Genomic DNA, 19092 nt, shown 5'->3' with positions numbered 1-19092 from the left:
TTTGCATTCCCACCAACAGTGTCAGAGGTTTCCCTTTTCTCCACACCCTCTCCAGCATTTATTGCATGTAGACTTTTGGATAGCAGCCATTCTGACTGGTGTGAAATGGTATCTCATTGTGGTTTTGATTTGCATTTCTCTGATTATGAGGGGTGTTGAGTATTTTTTCATGTGTTTGTTAGCCATCTGTATGTCTTCTTTGGAGAAATGTCTGTTTAGTTCTTTGGCCCATTTTTTGATTGGGTCGTTTATTTTTCTGGAATTGAGCTACAGGAGCTGCTTGTATATTTTGGAGATTAATTCTTTGTCAGTTGTTTCATTTGCTATTATTCTCTGTGCTCCACATCTGGGCTGTGTGATTCTAGGTAAGTTGCCTGACCTCTTTGTGCTTGCACATATGAGCCGTGTGATCTTAGGCAAGTTGCCAAAACTCTCTATGCTGCCATTTCTGAGTTGTGGCATCTTAGGCAAGTTGCCTGACCTCTCTGTGCTTCCACCCCTGACCTGTGTGATCTTAGGCAAGATGCCTGACCTCTCTGTGCTTCCACCCCTGACCTGTGTGATCTTAGGCAAGATGCCTGACCTCTCTGTGCATCGAATTGAGCTGTTAAACTTATGGAAGTTGCTTAACCTCTCTATTCTTCAATATCTGAGCTGTGTGATCTTTGGCAAGTTGCCTGACCTCTCTGTGCTTCCACTTCTGATCTGTGTGATCTAAGGCAAGCTGCTTGACCTCTCTATGCTTCCACTTGAACTGTTGAACTTAGGTAAGTTGCCTAACCTCTCTGTGCTTCCATATCTGAGCTGTGTGATCTTAGAAATGTTGCCTAACCTCTCTGAGCTTCCATATCTTAGATGTGTGATCTTAGGAAGTTTCCTAACCTCTCTAGGCTTCCACTTCTGAGCTGTGTAATCTCTAGCAAGTGACCTGACCTCTCTGTCCTTCCACTTCTCTACTTCTGAGTTGTGTGATCTTAGACAAGTTGTGAATCCCTGTGCTTCCATTTCTGACCTGTGTGATCTTAGGTAAGTTGCCTAACCTCTCTGTGCTTCCACTTATGAGCTTTGTGATCTTCGGCAAGTTGCGTAACCTCTCTGTACTTCTGCTTCTGACCTGTGTAATCTTAGGCAACTTTCCTGACCTCTCTGTGCTTCCACGTCTGAGCTGTGTGATCACAGGCAAGTTGCCTGACCTCTCTGTGCTTCCACATCTCAGTTGTGTGATCTTAGGCAAGTTGCCTGACCTCTCTGTGCCTCCACTTCTGAGCTATTTGATCTTAGGCAAGTTGCATGACCTCTCTGTGCCTCCACTTCTGAGCTATTTGATCTTAGGCAAGTTGCATGACCTCTCTGTGCTTCCATCCCTGCGTGTGTAAATGGGCTTACAACAGGACCTAGCTTCGAGGGTTCTTATGAGGATTTCAGTGAATTGTGAGTGTTCAGGACAGCACCTGGCACATGGTGCTCGAGCCTTTTAGCCCTGTTTCTCAATCTAGCCCGCTTCCTCTTCCCCTCTCATTTCCTAGTAATTACCCCTGGGTAAGGTGGAAGGTGAATGGCTGCTAAGTCTTAACCTGACACTGTTTCCACAGGTGTAGAAATGAATGTCCCCAGCAGCCTAGGGAAGACTGCCTTTCTTCAAACACTATGCATGCTTGAGTGTGGCCGAAGCCAGAGCAGGGTTCGTGTGCGTGAGTGTTGCTCTGCTTCACAAGGTCCCAGATAACTCACATTTCCTAATGGACATGTACTCATGGCCCTCAGTGCTTGTGTTTGTGCTGTTGTAACCCTTGCCTGGTCTGTACTCATCTCTTCAAAGTGTTAATAAGTTATCCATGTGGCTGATGCTGTCTTTTTTCCTTCTCCATGATGTCGTTTCCACTTGGTGGTTCTGAGGTTTCCTGGATCACGACCTGGGGGTTTCTTTCAGGAAGGGGCAGCACTGGAGGCTCAGTAAGGAGAGACTGTGGCCTATGAGCTAGTTGGAGGGGCAGGAGAAAGCATTCTGCTCTAGTCTGACTTTTCTCCCCAAGCTCCCTCCCAACTGCAGTGGTCTGCTAACTCTTAGGTGAGATGATGGGTAACAGATGGTTAACATTTATAGCCCAACATCCTACAAGGGAGAAGGACAAACAGGAGTGAGCTCTGCCTCACTTGCAACCCCACAGCTAGCCTGTAAGGAAGATCCAGCCGCACTTGATGGTGCCCTGGTAGTCTGTTGTGACGGTGCTGCCCTCTGCTGTCACCTCAGGGTAGAGGAACCATTGAAAACACAGCCGGTTAGTGAGTGAATTCAGAGTTTATTTCTCTGGAAGATTTGGGAGAGCTGGGCAGAAGCAAGACTTTCTATCCACAAGCTGCTGCCCAGGGCCTGTCCTCAGTCCCTCCCTAGCTTCTCATGCTGTTCCAGTGCTACCTAGAGCAGAGACTTGCTTGAGGAAAGGTGTCTGGAAATGTCCCAGGATCAGGGAGCCTCACCCACCTGAGAGTCCTTTCCTCAGAGCTGTGGGAAAGCATTTTCTCCTTTGATTAGGCCCCAGTTTCGGCTGACCAGGGAACCTTTTCCCTTGACCTCAACCATGCTCCGACTCAAGTTCAGTCGCATACGTCTCTTTGTTCCCGGCGCTGGATCAGCTCCTCATTGCTCAGTAGATAGTCATCAATGAATGTGAAGATTTCCTCGGGGGTGACAGGTTCCATGTAGCGTTCCCGGTCAATTCCCTGCTTGTCAATCAACACCATGTTGAAGTAGGAGCGAGTGAGGTGCTGAAATTGCCTAGAGAGATGAGCCCAGGGACGTGTGAGACCTTGTCTGGACATCATCCTGCCAGACTCTAGCCCTCTCTGATCTTTCACAGCTCCACTGATGGACTAATTCTTTCCCCACCTAATCCCTTGGCCCCATCCTCTCCAGTACCTATCTCAAGCCCCTTTATTTTTCTCTGCTCACACCTTAGTTTTGCTGCCCCAACATCTCTAGCTCTGTTAAGCTGTCCCCTTCTCACCCCAGATGGAACAGCTTTGTTACTACCAAGCTGTGCTTACCTCACAGGCCCCCTTATGCAGGGCTATCACATATAGCAATGCGGGCTGCATGTAATAACTCCAGGGAGTACCAGTCACAGGCACTATGCTGTGACCAGCGCTTCCCAGATCTGGACAAGCATAGCCTGCACAACCAAACATGGCAGCCCTGAGGTTGATCAATATCACCTGGTCAACCTTCAGGTTGATCAATATCACCAAGTCTGCAGTCTCCTTCCTCTTGAGTGTTTTCCAGTCTATCCTCTTGTTGCTGTTGTTTAGTCACTAAGTTGTGTCTGACTCTTCTGTGACCCCATGAACTGTAGCCCACCAGGCTCTCCAGGCAAGAATACTGGAGTGGGTTGCCATTCCCTTCTCCAGGGGATCTTCCCAACCCAGGGATTGAATCCACAGTCTCTTGCATCTCCTGCATAGGCAGGTGGATTCTTTACCACTGACTTTGCTACTGAGCCACCAGGGAAGCCCCAGTCTTTACCTGGGAATGAATCTTTCTGTCCCTGAGATTAAGCCCTAGGGGCAGGTATTGTTTATGGAACAGAGGGGAGTGATGGTTTTTTTGGTTCTGAGTATATGTGGAGGGGTTGGGAGGGTGATAACAGATAGATAATGAGAAAAGTCAACTTCTACCACCTGTTCCCTCTGGTCTTCTCCTCCCCAAGGGGCAGATGAGTATGATTCAGATTTCAGTGCCTAATGATGTTTTTTGCTCATTTGCAGACTGAAGGCAAAAGGATACGACCACCAGGTGACAGGATCAAAGGCTTATCTAAGTCATGTTTGAGTCTGTGTCTCAGCCCTGGCTGTGCTTCAGGGTCACCTGAGGTGCCTCATAAAAGCACAGTCCTGAGGTGGTTTGAGGTGGTCATCTGTATTTTCAACAACACCCTGCTATTTTATTTTGATGCCCTGCCACTCTCTGATCTCACCTAATGCATCCAAAGAGTTTAAACACAAGCAATTTCCCAAGAGAATAGTGTTTGCTGATTTTCCCACAACTCTCTTGTGGCCAATGTCCTGCCTAAGGTTTCTACCCACTCCTTTCCTGTTGCCCTCCAGTCTGGACCTGAGTTCCTCAATGATATTGGCTGATAGCTGTTGCTCCCGGATGCGCCCCACTTCCTGAGGTGGCTGCCCCACCAGCTCGATGATGGTCACGTGCCTCAGGTCCAGTCCACAAGTGGATTGCTGGGAGGGGAGAGAAGAAGGTTTTCCTGAATAGGCTGTCAAACCCAAATCTAAGGCTACTTAACTGATTCCTCCTGGGACCACGTCGAGGCAGTGTGGGAAAGGAGGGGCTTCTTCACAAACCATCACACGAGGGGGTCTACCACCTCTTTCCTCTGTCATTCCTGAAATGCTTGCCTCAACGTGCATGTGTGCATGCTAAGTCGATTCAGATTTGTCTGACTCTTTGTCACCCTATGGACCATAACCTGCCAGGCTCCTCTGTCCATTGGATTCTCCAGGCAAGAATACTGGAGTGGGTTGCCATGCCCTGCTCCAGGGGATCTTCCCAACCCAGGGATCGAACCCGTATCTCTTATGTCTCTTGCATTGGCAAGTGGGTTCTTTACCACCAGTGCCTCCTGGGAAGCCCACTTACCCTAACAGTGTTTCCTTTATTCTAATGAAGTGTAGTGATTGGTTATATCATGTGGGATAGAAAAGAAAAATGTAATTGACAAATTGCAGTAACATCATCTCGCCTGGCTTAGTTTTACGTAAATTTTTAAATACATAAGTTATTTTTTTGGTGGGGGGTTACCAATTGTTCATTTACTGATATGTTTTAAATCCTTGTCTTGCTTTTGCTCTAGTGCTGCCTCTTCCTTCAGCCTACACCCCCTGTTCATTTTTTAATTTATTTTAATTGGAGGCTAATTACAATATTGTGGTGGTTTTTGCCATACATTGGCATGGATTAGCCACAGGTACACGTATGTCCCCATATCCTGAACCCTCCTCCCACCTCACTCCCCACCCCATTCCTCTGGGTTGTCCCAGAGCACTGGCTTTGAGTGCCCCACCTCATGCATCAAACTTGCACTGGTCATCTATTTTACATATGGTAATATACACGTTTCAGTGCTATTCTCTCATATCATCCCACCCTCACTTTCTCCCATATCATCTAAAAGTCTCTTCTTTACATCTGTGTCTCTTTTGCTGTCTTGCATATAGGGTCATCATTACCATCTTTCTAAATTCCATATATATGCATTAATATACCGAATTGGTGTTTCTCTTTCTGACTTACTTCACTCTGTATAATAGGCTCCGGTTTCATCCACCTTGTTAGAACTGATTCAAATGCAGTATTTTTATAGCTGAGTAATATTCCATTGTGTATATATATCAAAACTTCCTTATCCATTCATCTGCCAATGGACATCTAGGTTGCTTCCGTGTCTTAGCTATTATAAACAGTGCTGCAATGAACATTGGGGTACACGTGTCTCTTTCAATTCTGGTTTCCTCGGTGTGTATGCCCAGCAGTGGGATTGCTGGGTTGTATGGCAGCTCTATTTCCAGTTTTTTTAAGGAATCTCCACACTGTTCTCCACAGTGGTTGTACTAGTTTGCATTCCCTCCAACAATGTAAGAGGGTTCCGTTTTCTCCACACCCTCTCCAGCATTTATTGTTAGTAGACTTTTTGATGGCAGCCATTCTGACCAGCGTGAGATGGTACCTCATTGTGTTTTTGATTTGCATTTCTCTGATAATGAGTGATGTTGAGCATCTTTTCGTGTTCTTTTTAAAATTGAGATACTAGTTGACATATTAGTTTCAGGTGTACAATATAATGATTTTATATTTGTCTAAATGATCATCACAATAAGTCCAGTTAACATTCATCACCACACAGTCACAACTTTTTTTCTTACAATCAGAACTTTTAAGATCTATTTTCTTAGCAATATTCAAATATATTATATAGCTATAGTCACCATGCTGTACATCACAGCCCCAGGACTTATTTTATAACTGGAAGCTACATAAGTCATTTGTATGTTAGTTGCTTAGTCATGTCCGACTCTTTGTGACCCCATGGACTGTAACCCAATAGGCTCCTCTGTCCATGGGATTTCCCAGGAAAGAATACTGGATTGGGTTGCCATTTCCTTCTCCAGGGGATCTTCTGGACCCAGAGATCAAACTCATGTTTCTTGCATCTCCTGCATTGGCAGGCAGATACTTTACCATTGCGCCACCTGGGAAGCCTGTGTGCCCCTTACCATTAGGCTATACGGCCACAGCCTTCTCTTGGTCTCCAGAATTTCCCCAAAATAGTATCAGTGCTCTTTCTGTGACCCATTCTTGCCTTCCTTGCACTAGGCAGTGCAGGCTGTAACCATACCACGGTTTTTTGTCCTGATTCACCCAGCAGGGATGCCTCTTAGCCAGTTACCTGGGGCAAGGTTGAAAGCAGCAGTGAGCACGGCCTGGTGCTCCACGCTTTGTTGAATCTTTGGGCTACTCCTCTAGACCTGGCCTCAAAGTCACAGTCCTCCCTGGCTGTTTCCTTTTCTTGCTCCTGTTTTCTTTTCAAGCTGAGGTGTTGCTTTTGTCTGCCGTTTTTGGATCCCTGGAGGAACGGGCTCCTTTTTGGTTTAGACCCACGGTCATTATTTTGATATGGCTGCTTTCACCATGGCCTTCTGAATATTGACTTGGCAACTCGTAAGAACTCGACCTTTAGAAATCCCCTAAATAGCTTCTTATTTTACCTGGATATCCAGACCTTTCAGGTTCTCAGAGTCTTGTCAGCGAACTTTGAATTCTCTTCAAGAACCTAGTCTGTTCTTTATTTTTATTATTATATTATTTTTCTCCTTTTCAATTGAGGAGAATGAGGTGGCAGAGGTTGAGATGGTTGGATGGCATCACTGACTTAATGGACATGAGTTTGAGAAAACTCAGGGAGATAGTGGAGGACAGGTATGCCTGGTGTGCTGCAGTCCATGGGGTTGCAAAGAGTTGGACTCAACTTAGCCAATGTAAACAACAAAATCAGTTGATTTACAATATTATATAAATTTCAGGTGTACAACATAGTGATAGAATAATGACAGAACCTAGCCTATTCTTTTTGAAAGTCCCAATAGTTAGGACTACTCTGTCCTTTCTGCTTCTCCTTCCCCAACAGCGACTTTAACTAGATATCTGGTAGAATGCTAAAACTCCTTATTAAATTCCCTCATTTTACTTTGCAATATCATGACACGTTTCCTTCTTGTCTGCTATTAGTAGTGGTTAAGAGCACAGATCCTTGAGTCAGATTTCCTGGGTTTAATCGTGGCTCAGCCATTTATCAGCTAGTGATTTTGAGCAAATCATTAACCTCTCTGTGCCTCAGTTTCTTTACCTGCAAAATGGGGATAGTAATGGTACCTATTTTATAAGCATTGTTGGGAGAATTAAACAAATATGTATAAAGCACATACTTGTACACCTGGTCCTTATACAGCCCTCACTGTCTAAATGTTTGTTAGTGTTATTATTCCTTGAAAACTTAAACATAACTAATTCCCCACATTTACATTTGATCACAGGTCTTACAAGTCTTTCAGGACTGCTTTGCCACACTGCCTTCTCATCCTTCATCAAGCCTCCTGCAACCCACAATGCCAATGACTTCACTGCCTTTTCAGTAAAAACACAGTTGTTTTAAAACTGTGCTAAATTTGTCTACAGTAAAGCTAATCAAATGTTGTCTACAATCTAAGGAAGTAACATTTGTGCTGTAGAAAGAGCAAGTCTTTGAGTGAGACGTAGTAAGAGAGTAACAGAGTGGGGTTGTTGTTGTTTGGTTCTAAGTTGTGTCTGACTCTTTGTGAACCCATGAACTGTAGCCCACCAGGCTCCTCTGCCCATGGGATTCTCCAGGCAGGAATACTGAACTGGGTTGCCATTTCCTCCTCCGGGGATCTTCCCAACCCAGGGATCGAACCCACAGTTCCTGCATTGGCAGTTGGATTCTTTACCACTACGCCACCAGGGAAACCCAGTGGAGTGGGATAAGGGAATGCAAAGGAGCTAAGCCCTGTTAGGGGAGTGGCTCTTACCTGTAGCATAGAGATTTGCATTTTATAATATCGGTTGGAGGGATCAGGGGCTGAGATGATGAGGAGTCGCCGTTTCTCATAGAACTGATCCAGAAGGCCAGCAGCCGAGTTGACATTGACATTAATCTTCATAGCTAGGGCAGAAGCACATGGCCAGTCAGAGTATGGCCTGTCCCTTCATCCCAGAATAGATAACAACATCCTGAGGCTTTCAGGTTAAACTTTTTTGGTTGTTTCTCCCTTTCCTTGGGGGGAAATGCTAAAAGAACACTTGGAGATTTTAAATCCTTTTACTTGGAGGTGGAGTATGCTAGAGGGGAACATTAGCTCTTAAACATCACAGAATCCCCCATTACCACATCAGATGCATTACTTTTGGTCCCTGAGCCATAGACATTGGAAGACCCCTCAAAGAAACCCTGATCATTATGTCCACTCTCCCCATTCCCTAGTTTCACTCACGAGCACAGATGGGTGGTGATCCTGACCACTGACGGCTGGACTGGCAGACCCGGGAGGGGGTCCCTTGGCGCTCATACCCTCCATCACAGTGGTATTCACAGGTGGCACCATAGTTGTCCCCCACCGAGGTACAGGTGAGGTAGCCATGCTGTGGTGGTTTCAGAGTTGGGCAGCGTCTCACTGTCAGGGAGAAGTTCAAGTTAGGGGCTATGGTAACTCTCACAGAGAACAAAAGGCTAAGACGGTGCCCATGCTGAGTTTTCTAGATCAGCAGACCGAGGATAATCAGAATGAATGACTTCTCTGTGTTGCCAATGGCCAGGGCTAGAGGCAAAATTTTTGCTTTCTTATGGAGTTAAATCGGAAATGTAGACAAAAGTGTTCATAAAATGTGGAAGCATGGATAAGTATATATATATATATATATATATAGTCATCAAAAGACTAGCAATCTGTAAAAAAAAATTGCCATTTTTGTTTTCAGACTTTGGGGACACTCTGCATACAGATGACCACCTTATAAATTACTTTTAATATGAAATATCATCAGGTTCCCCTGGTGGCTCAGAAGATAAAGAATCCATCTGCAATGCAGGAGACCCAGGTTCAATTCCTGGGTTGGAAAGTTTCTCTGCAGAAGCAAATGGCAACCTACTTCTTTATTCTTGCCTGGAGAATTCCATGCAGAGGAGCCTGGCGGGCTACAGTCCATGGAGTAGCAAAGAGTTGGACATGACTGAGCAACTAACACTTTAAAATATCCGTCAGTGGGAGGAGAAGTGTTGAGCAAAGTATGATATATTCTTAGAAGTAGATTATTACACTGTGATTAAAAGACTTCTGAAAAAACTTTAAAGAACATGAGAAATTTACTTGTGTTATAATGAAAAGTGAAAAGGGGTGACCTAAGATTGGATATGCAGTGTGATCTCAATTACGTATTTTTTAAGTATGTGTGAATAAAAGACTGGAGGAAAAATACCAAAAGATTAACAACAATTGCCTCTGGGTGACAGAGTAATGGTTCTTTTTCCCCCTTTGTGTATTACTTTATTTCCAATACATTCAACAATGAGCATGAATTAATTTTATGATGAAAACAAAACAAAAAGCAAGAATCAGCAGCCAGTACCACCAATTTCAGCAGAGGAGAAAGACAGAATGAAGCCTGATTGACTTTAATCATTAATGTGAAGGCTAAGCAAAGAAATGGATACAGAGTATCTTGGTGGGTTTCATACAGATTTAGGAGAATGAGAAAGTCTTGTTGGGGAGCAGAGTTTCTGAAACGTGTGTACACATGTATACAGGCTTCCTGAATGACCTATTTCATGAACTTGAGTTCCCCTCTCCCAATCTGCATGAGGTGTCCGTTTCAGGCGTAGTGAGGAGAGGGTTGTGATGGGCATCTAGAGGCTAAGGGAAGAGCAGAAATAATAAGCAATGCAGAAATGGAAAACTTCTTTCTGACCTTGTACTTTTACAATGAACTTGCAGCTGGCCCGGTTGTAGGCTCGGTCATAAGCAGTGTAACGAATCACATGTTCTCCTTCTGGAAAGTGAGAGCCAGGCTCAGGGCCCCGAAGTATCAACCTACATGGGACAGGGTGAGAGAGCCACTGAGGAAAGTGACTCTTCGACCTGGGGTTGGGGGCACATCATCACTGTACCCTCAGTCTGTGTGGTTCAGTGTGGGCTACCTGGGTGTCTGGGAGAAGCTGGTGGGAGGCACAGGCGGCATCTGTGACTCACCTGGTGATGGCACCATCAGCAGAATCTTTCACCAAGGGTGGGTCCCAGGATACTCGAGCAGTCAGTTTCTCCGGCTCTGCCATCTTCTCACGGGAGTGGGGACAACGGATCTTGGGGGGATCTATGTCTGCCAAGGTCAGAAATCAAGTGCTGACTCGTGGGTCCCCTGCTTTGCCTGGAGGGAACCCATGAAACAATACCACACCACTGGGTAGGTAAAAGATGCAGTTCAAGGTGCTCAACGAAACTTGTGAGGCCTGACTCCAAGGGAAGCGATTGCTTTGTTAAGCCTGTGCCCAGAGTGCCACCTTTTGCAGCTAGTGGGAATGCCTTCTGCAGTGGACATAATGCCAGGCTGGTTCTTTGCAGCAGGACAACTGGGAGCGACCAGCATTTACCTACACATACAGGCTCTCCTCCGCTCCATCGCCCATCTTCCATGCAGATTCGGCTGCGGTCACCTTCCAAGTGGTAGCCACTGGAGCAGCTGTAGTCACAGCGAGAGTCAAGAAGCACCCCATTTGTGCACGTGTAGGTGCCACTCGTGATGAATGGCAATGCGTGGCATCTCATCTCTAAGAGAGAATCAGGAGGCAAGCTCAGTGGCTTGTGGGGCTATGTGGAAGTAATGCCTAGGCATCTAGCCCTGGGAAGACCACGTCAGAGACAGCAGAAAATACAGGGAAACCTATGCCCAACTTCTCTGACATTTTTGTGCCCGAATGCCTCTTTTTCCTAATTTCTTTCTTATTTTGATATTATGAAGTACAATAGTACTCTTGGGGGGCGGAGGTGGGGAGATGGTCTCAAAGAAGTTACTCATCCAAGTTCATGGAATTGAGAAACTCACCTCAGTTTGGAGCCCAGCTCCACCACTTAACTAGCTCTGTGACTTGAGCAAGTTATATCATCTCTCCAAGCCTCAGTGTCTCCATCACTAAAACGTGTATACCATGAAGTAGGATTGTTGTGCCAAATATAGAGACAATGCACATAAATCTCTGGGCTTATTTAGGGCCTCAGCAGCTCATAGTTTTCCTCTCTTGTTCCAAAAATGCTAGGTGCCCTTGAACAAATTCAAGTCTCCTTTTTGAATATAATGTTGGTGCTGCCACAAGCATTCCTCAGCTGAGGCTCACTTACATGCCCACTGGTCCTCTGTGCTGGCGAGAGTACAAGTCAGGCCAGTCCCAGCGGGGAGGGGTGGACAGCTTTGGAGGCATTTGCTTAAAGGCGAGTCCATGTGCTTCAGACATTATGTGTGCCAGAAGTGGTGACAGCTCCCATGAATTGACTGTAAGCTCGTGCTTGCCAAAGTCCAGTATGAAATACCCAATACCTGAAGGAAGTAGGCCAGCCATATGTTCCTTTAGGTTGTCTAAGTTCTAACCCTCCTTAACTTCAATTATTGGAGCTTTGAATAAAGATTCTATAAACTATGTTTGTTTTTGCTTCCTGGTCAAACCAGACTTGAAGGTGATTGCCTTTTATGTTTTCCAGCCTCCTTTATATAAAGGCCTAAGCAAAAATGACCTTGAAATCAGGACCAAGAAAAAAGGTCTGTCTTTCTGTTGATTTTATTTTCTTAGTATTATATGACTGTGAAAATGATAGATCCAAGTGTTTGCCCTGTGTCTCTTATGAGGAAGTACAAAGTGAGATTCAGTGTTTAAACAGGCACAGTGGTAAAGAATCTGCCTGGCAATGCAAGAGACTCAAGAGGCATAGGTTTGATCCCTGGGTTGGAAAGATCCCCTGGAGAAGGAAATGGAATCCCACTCCAGTATTCTTGCCTGGGAAATTGCATGGACAGAGGAGCCTGGCGGACTATAATTCATGGGGTCGCAGAGTTGGACACAACTGAGCAACTGAGCATGCATACAACACAGCCTTGTAACTGGTTTCATATTAATTTGTCAATATATTTTAATTTTGTAAGCTCAATTCAAATTCATTTTGGAAATGATGGGGTCTAGTCCTATAACAAATGGCTTATAGTCACCTAGAGGGGTATGGTGGCTTCCTTTTCTCTGGCAACCAAACTTCTCCTCTATTCCACAGCGTCTTCTCCAAACAACCCCATTTCTCTCTGAATGCTCAGCATTCTACATCCCCTGACACTCCATTCACACGCACACATTGGCTAGTCTAGAATCAGCCTGGTCATTAAGGAATTGGCTTTTGAAGTGGCCCCGTACACATGGGTGTTCTACAAACAGCACTCAGCAATGGATGCAGGGACGGGCGAAGCTTAGCTGCCAAAACAGGGCAGGCTATAGGGTTTCAACAAGAGGCAGGGATTTAGGAGCTGAGTTGAACATGATGTGAAATGTATGTATTAGCACCCCCACATTCCAGCCTTAGAGGTTCTTCTTGACTTTCAGAAGAAAATGAAGACTAGCAGATGTCTTTTAGCTTCACTGCCAAGGCCTAAGACCTTAGGCCAAGAAGTACAGTAGTTTACCACAAGTGGAAAAGGGTCTGAGACTGAACATGCTTGAGAATTCCAGAGGAAGGCCTAAGTCCACATCAGACCCCAGGTGTAAGCTTTCCATGCACTCCTGGGCCCTTTGAGACTGACGGCTGGTTGCTACTTGCATGTGTGTGTGCTCAGTTGCTGAGTCATGCCAGATTCTTTGCGACTGCATGGACTGTAGCAGACCAGACTCCTCTATCCATGGGGTTCTCCAGGCAAGAGTACTGTAGTAGGGTGCCATTCCTTCTCCAGGGGTTCTTCCAAACTGAGGGACTGAACCCATGTATCTGGCATTGGCAGGCAGGTTATTTATTACTGAGCCACTGGGGAAGCCTGGTTGCAGCTTAAAATGCCCCTATTGTTTGATCCATAGTCACAGGGAGAGAACATGAGCTAGAATGTTAGGATGGGGAAAGGCCCTGTTGGGATCCTGTGGAAATTTTCAATTTGTACTTAACAGAGGGCACAGTAAAACCTCCAGGCATATACCCTGGATGGCTGGCTGGCGGGCTTCTCTCACATGCAGATGTCAGCCTATACATGCACACCACTTACGCCTGCAGTAGGCAGTTCCAGACCAACGGCGGCTTGGCAGGCATTGCACCGATCTCCGACCAATCAGTCGAAAGCCACGGTCACAGGAAAGCTCACAACGAGTGCCCAGGCTGCTGTGATAATTTCCTCCTCTCGGTGAGTAGCATGTGGCTTCTCCATCCTGGATATTTAATGTATAACACCATCGGGGGACTGTAGCAATAGAAGAAAAGTAAGCTATAAGTACAGTAATCAAGACAGTGTGGTATTGGTGAAAGGACAGACACATATATTGATGGAACAGAACACATTCACATAGAACCCAGAAACACATTCACACAAATATGGCAAAATTATTTTTGACAAAGGTACAAAAACAATTTAATGGAGGAAAAATAGTCTTTTGAACAAATGATGCTGGAGCAACTGAACTTCCATAGGCAAAAGAAAAGAGGAAAAGCAAAGCAAAGAACTTCGACTTAAATGTCTCATGTGAGTGTATGGGTGCTCAATCTCTAAGTCGTGTCTTACTCTGTGTGACCCCATGGACTATAGCCCACCAGGCTCCTCTGTCCATGGGATTTTCCAGGCAAGAATACTGGAGTGGGTTGCCATTTCCTCCTGCAGGGGATCTTCCCAACCCAGGGATTGAACCTGCATCTCCTGTGTCTCCTGCATTGGCAGGCGGGTTCTTTACCACTGAGCCACCTGGGAAGCCTGTATCTCATACCTTAAACCAAAGTTAACTCAAAATGGATTATGAACTTTAATGAAAAAAGTAAAATTATAGAACTTTTAGAAAAAAAAATAGAAAAGTCTTTAGGATTTAGGACTAGGCAAAGGGCAGGTGGCACTACTAGTAAAGAACCCACTTGCAAATTGAAAGGGTTACGTGCAGGAGGGCCAGGGGTCTCCAAACAGAGGAAATAGGCTGCAAGTTTAAAACAAGGTTTCTCTTAAAATTCTGTATTGCCATGATGACACCTGGTTCCACCTGAACTTAACTTTTCTCAAACCTTGAGCTAACCAAAGCATTTTTCTTATGGAGATGTTTTTCTTAGGTTATGTTAATAAAACTATGTATTTGCTTTGGAATTTGCCTTTCTTCAAAATGGTTCCACCGAAGACTAACTTTTTTTCTTTTCTCAAACCTTGGACTGATAATACCTCAACAAACCAGTGTTCATATCAATTCTTTTGTGGCTGGGGGATGATACACCTTGTGCCATCCCATCTCAAAAGTGCATATTGTGGGAGAGGGTCCTGATGAAACTCCCTCAGCCTTGAGGTGTCTCTCTTATCTGATTAATAGGTTTCTAACAGACATAAAACATCTGGCTAAAGACTAGCAAGGGGGCACTCTTTCTGCCCCTTCTGATGTCTATGTCAGAAGCTTTGTCTATCTCTTTTATACTTTAATAAAACTTTGTCACACAAAAGCTCTGAGCAATCAAGCCTCATCACTGGCCCCAGATTGAATTCCTCTTCTCCGGAGGCCAAGAATCCTGGCATTTTTCACAGCTCAGCAACAACCTTTCACAATGCAGGAGACATAAGAGACACGGGTTTGATCACTGGGTCAGGAAGATCCCCTGGAGAAGGGCATAGCAACCCATTCCAATATTCTTGCCTGGAGAATCCCACAGACAGAGGAGCCTGGCGGGCTACAATCCATAGGGCCACAAAGAGTCAGACATTATTGAAGCGACTTAGCATGCACATACAAAGGGGTCTTAGATATGATACCAAAAGCACAATTCATAAAATTAAAAAAAAATCAAGAAATTGAACCTTGTCAAAATTAAAAACTTTGTTCTGTGGGAAGCACTGGTGAGAAATGAAAGACAAACCACAAACTGGGGCTAAAAACTTGCAAACCATACATAAGACAAAGGACTAGTGTCTAGAATATTTAAAGAACTTGGAAAACTCAACAATAAAAATAGCAAACAATCCAGTCAGAGCACGAACAAAAGATATGAAAGGACATGTCACTAAAGAGGATACAGTGATGGCAAATAAGTACATGAAAATATGTTTAGCATCACTAGTCATTAGAGAAATGCAAATGAAGACTACACAAAGATATCATTATATACCCATTAGGATGACTAAACCTAAAAATTTCTGGAAATACTAAGCGTTGATGAAGATGGGGGAAAACTAGAATTTCCATACATTGCTGAGATGAAGCAACTTCAGGAAATTATTTGGTAGTTTCTTAAAAAGATTAAGTATACAGTTGCCAGGTGACTCCACAATCCCACTTTAGTATATACCCAAGTGAAAAAGCAAGAGAGTTCCAGAAAAACATCTATTTCTGCTTTATTGACCATGCAAAAGCCTTTGACTGCGTGGATCACAATAAACTGTGGAAAATTCTTCAAAAGATGGGAATACCAGACCACCTGACCTGCCTCTTGAGAAATCTGTATGCAAGTCAGGAAGCAACAGTTAGAACTGGACATGGAACAATAGACTGGTTCCAAATCAGGAAAGCATTACATCAAGGCTATATATTGTCACCCTGCTTATTTAAGTTACATACAGAGTACATCATGAGAAATTCTGGGCTGAATGAAGCACAAGCTGGAATAAAGATTGTGGGGAGAAATATCAATAACCTCAGATATGCAGATGACACCACCCTCATGGCAGAAAGTGAAGAAGAACTAAAGAGCCTCTTGATAAAAGTGAAAGAGGAGAGTGAAAAAATTGGCTTAAAGCTCGACATTCAGAAAACTAAGATCATAGTATCTGGTCCCATCACCTCATGGCAAATAGATGGGGAAACAGTGGAAACAGTGACAGACTTTATTTTGGGGGGCTCCAAAACCACTGCAGATGGTAACTGTAGCCATGAAATTAAAAGATGCTTACTCCTTGGAAGGAAAGTTATGACCAATCCAGACAGCACATTAAAAAGCAGAGACATTACTTTGTCAACGAAGGTCCATTTAGTCAAGGCTATGGTTTTTCCAGTGGTCATGTATGGATGTGAGAGTTGGACTATAAAGAAAACTGAGTGTCGAAGAAATGATACTTTTGAACTGTGGTGTTGAAGACTCTTGAGAGTCCCTTGGACTGCAAGGAAATCCAACCAGTCCATCCTCAAGGAAATCAGTCCTGAAAATTCATTGGAAGGACTGATGTTGAAGTTGAAACTCCAATATTTTGGCCAGCTGATGTGAAGAACTGACTCATTGGAAAAGACCCTGATGCTGGGAAAGATTGGAGGTGGGAGGAGAAGGGGACGACAGAGGATGAGATGGTTGGATGGCATCACCGACTCAATGGATATGAGTTTGGGTAAACTTCAGGAGTTGGTGATGGACAGGGAGGCCTGGCGTGCTGCACTCCATGGGTCGCAGAGAGTCAGACATGACTGAGTGACTGAACTGACTGAACTGAAAGTGAAATAAAAATCCATGTTCATACAGAATCCTGTACACAAATGTTTAAAATATCTCTATTCATAATTGTCAAATCTTGGAAACAGCTCAAATATCCTTCCAAAGGTGAATGTTTAAACTGGGTGTGGTTTATCCATACATAAGAAGGCAGTGCTGATATATCCAACAAGTTGGACAAATCTCCAGTGCAGTTTGTGAAATGAAAGAAGTCAGAATCAAGAGACTGCACACTATGATTCCATGCATGTGACATTCTGGATAAGGCAGAAATATTGGGAAAGATCAGGGGTTGCCAGAGATCGGGGATAGAGGTGGGGATACCCTCAAGGGGCAGCCCTTGGCAAATTTTTGGTACTGTGGCATTGGTGACCTGACTCTACGCATTTGTCAAAATTCATAGAACTGTATACCAAAAAAGTGAATTTTATAGGATGTACACTTTCAATAATTGTTTAAAAATAACACAAAGATGTAAGCTAGATAGAGGGAGGGACTGCATATCAAAGTAGGCTGTTTAGAAAGGAAAGTCTAATCCTAGTGCAATACTGAGCACAAAAGGTAATAGGGTTATTTGATCATAAAAGCATCATAAAAACGCCTCATTGGCTACACAAATAATGACTCTTCAGTGGGTTCACATTTGAAAGGGGAACATATAAACAAACAGAAGACCACTTGCCCAAGGATGTGTGCATGGGATGACAGAGCTTTCTTAGCCTGGGGCTGGGAAAGCTAAAGCCCCATATGAGCTCATTTGGTCCTGAAATTCTAAGAGACAAAAAAGGGGGGCTTTGGAAAAAGGTCATGAGGAGCCAAAGGAACAAAGAAAATTAGGGCCTCTGTTTGAGGGCAGCTGGAGAATGAAAACAGATGACAGTGAGAAAACTAGCCTTTAGGCCGCAGCAGGCTTGTAGCTTCCAGTGCTATTTTTGAGCCTGTGGCTGTAACACACAGCTGCCATCTGGAGAAACCATCTCCAAATGACAGAAAGTCTCTTAAGCATTACAGTTGCAGGGCTGTTGATTATATGGTCATAGCACACATGATTAAGACTTTACATTCGAGGCTGGGGCCTCAACAATCACTCCTTTTCTATTTCTCACCCATATTCAGTCAAGAAAACTACACATAAAATCGGAATGAGTAGAATAAGCAAGCATAGCAAAGGGAAATATCAACCTCAGGGTGAATGCTGAGACAGTAATAGAGGGTCTAGCTTTTATAACGGAGAAGGCAATGGCAAGCCACTCCAGTACTCTTGCCTAGAAAATCGCATGGATGGAGGAGCCTGGTAGGCTGCAGTCCATGGGGTCGCTACTAGTCGGACACGACTGAGCGACTTCACTTTCACTTTTCACTTTCACACATTGGAGAAGGAAATGGCAACCCTCTCCAGTGTTCTTGCCTGGAGAATCCCAGGGACGGCGGAGCCTGGTCAGCTGCTATCTATGGGGTCGCACAGAGTCAGACACGACTGAAGCGACTTAGCAACAGCAGCAGCAGCTTTTATAAATAAGCTCAGATTTGCTGGCCTGAAGGAACACTGTCCTAAAGAGAACATGTTAGATTTATGGTTTACCAGAGGCAGGGGAAGGTGGGGAAGGGGGTTGTATGAAGGTGGTCAAAAGTACAAACTCTTAGTTATAAGATAAATAAGTACTAGGGGTGTAATGTACAACATGATGACTATAATCAACACTGCTGTGTGTCATATATGAACGCTGTTAAGAGACTAAATCCTAAGACTTTTCATTACAAGGAAAACATTTTTTCCTATTTCTCTAATGATGTATTTATATGAGATGATGGATGCTCACTAAACTTGGGCTGTGTTCCTTAAACTTATAGTGTTGCATGCCAATTATATTTTAATAAGACTGGAAGACAAAAATAAAGAACTATAAAGCATGACAGTTTACCAAAAGAAAAAAATGAGCATGTTGGAACGCTGGAAAGAGTAAATTCACTATCGCAATTTTCATTTTTCCCCAGATTTATTGAGGCATAATTGACACACAAATTGTAAATATTTAAGGTGAACAATGGGCTTCCTAGGTGGCTCAGTGGTGAAGAATCTGCCTGCAAATACAGGAGACTCAGGTTTGATTCCTGGGTCAGGAATATCCCCTGGAGAAGGAAATGGCAACCCACTCCAATATTCTTGCCTGCAGAAACCCATGAACAGAGGGGCCTGGCAGATTACTGTCCGTGGGGTTGCAAAGAGTTGGACACAACTGAGCGTGCGTGCACCAAGGTGAAGAATATGATGTTTTAATATATGTATACATTGTTAAATGATTACTTCAATCAAGTTCATAAACACATCCATCATCTCACATAGTT

The 19092-nt window shown here is 44.2% G+C and overlaps 1 protein-coding gene across 1 annotated transcript in view; it reads right to left on the bottom strand.

Annotated features, from left to right (window-relative positions):
* Window positions 1-2304: 2304 nt before the first annotated feature.
* The window catches only part of SRPX2 (sushi repeat containing protein X-linked 2), a 29607-nt gene continuing 12819 nt past the window's right edge, over window positions 2305-19092 (bottom strand). The window contains exons 4-11 of the mRNA XM_055393308.2: window positions 13358-13549; window positions 10725-10901; window positions 10327-10453; window positions 10046-10167; window positions 8575-8754; window positions 8113-8246; window positions 4109-4230; window positions 2305-2776 (exon numbers count right to left, since the gene is read on the bottom strand). Of these exons, the coding sequence (XP_055249283.1) occupies window positions 2596-2776; window positions 4109-4230; window positions 8113-8246; window positions 8575-8754; window positions 10046-10167; window positions 10327-10453; window positions 10725-10901; window positions 13358-13549 (1235 nt within the window). The 3' untranslated portion in view covers window positions 2305-2595. The remainder of the gene's footprint in view (window positions 2777-4108; window positions 4231-8112; window positions 8247-8574; window positions 8755-10045; window positions 10168-10326; window positions 10454-10724; window positions 10902-13357; window positions 13550-19092) is intronic.

Source organism: Moschus berezovskii, chromosome X, assembly GCF_049115385.1.
Source record: "Moschus berezovskii isolate FMDL1 chromosome X, NW_MosBer_1.0, whole genome shotgun sequence".
NCBI classification, from domain to species: domain Eukaryota; kingdom Metazoa; phylum Chordata; class Mammalia; order Artiodactyla; family Moschidae; genus Moschus; species Moschus berezovskii.
The sequence above is the reverse complement of the archived record's forward strand: the minus strand, read 5'-3'. Positions and strand labels throughout refer to the sequence as shown.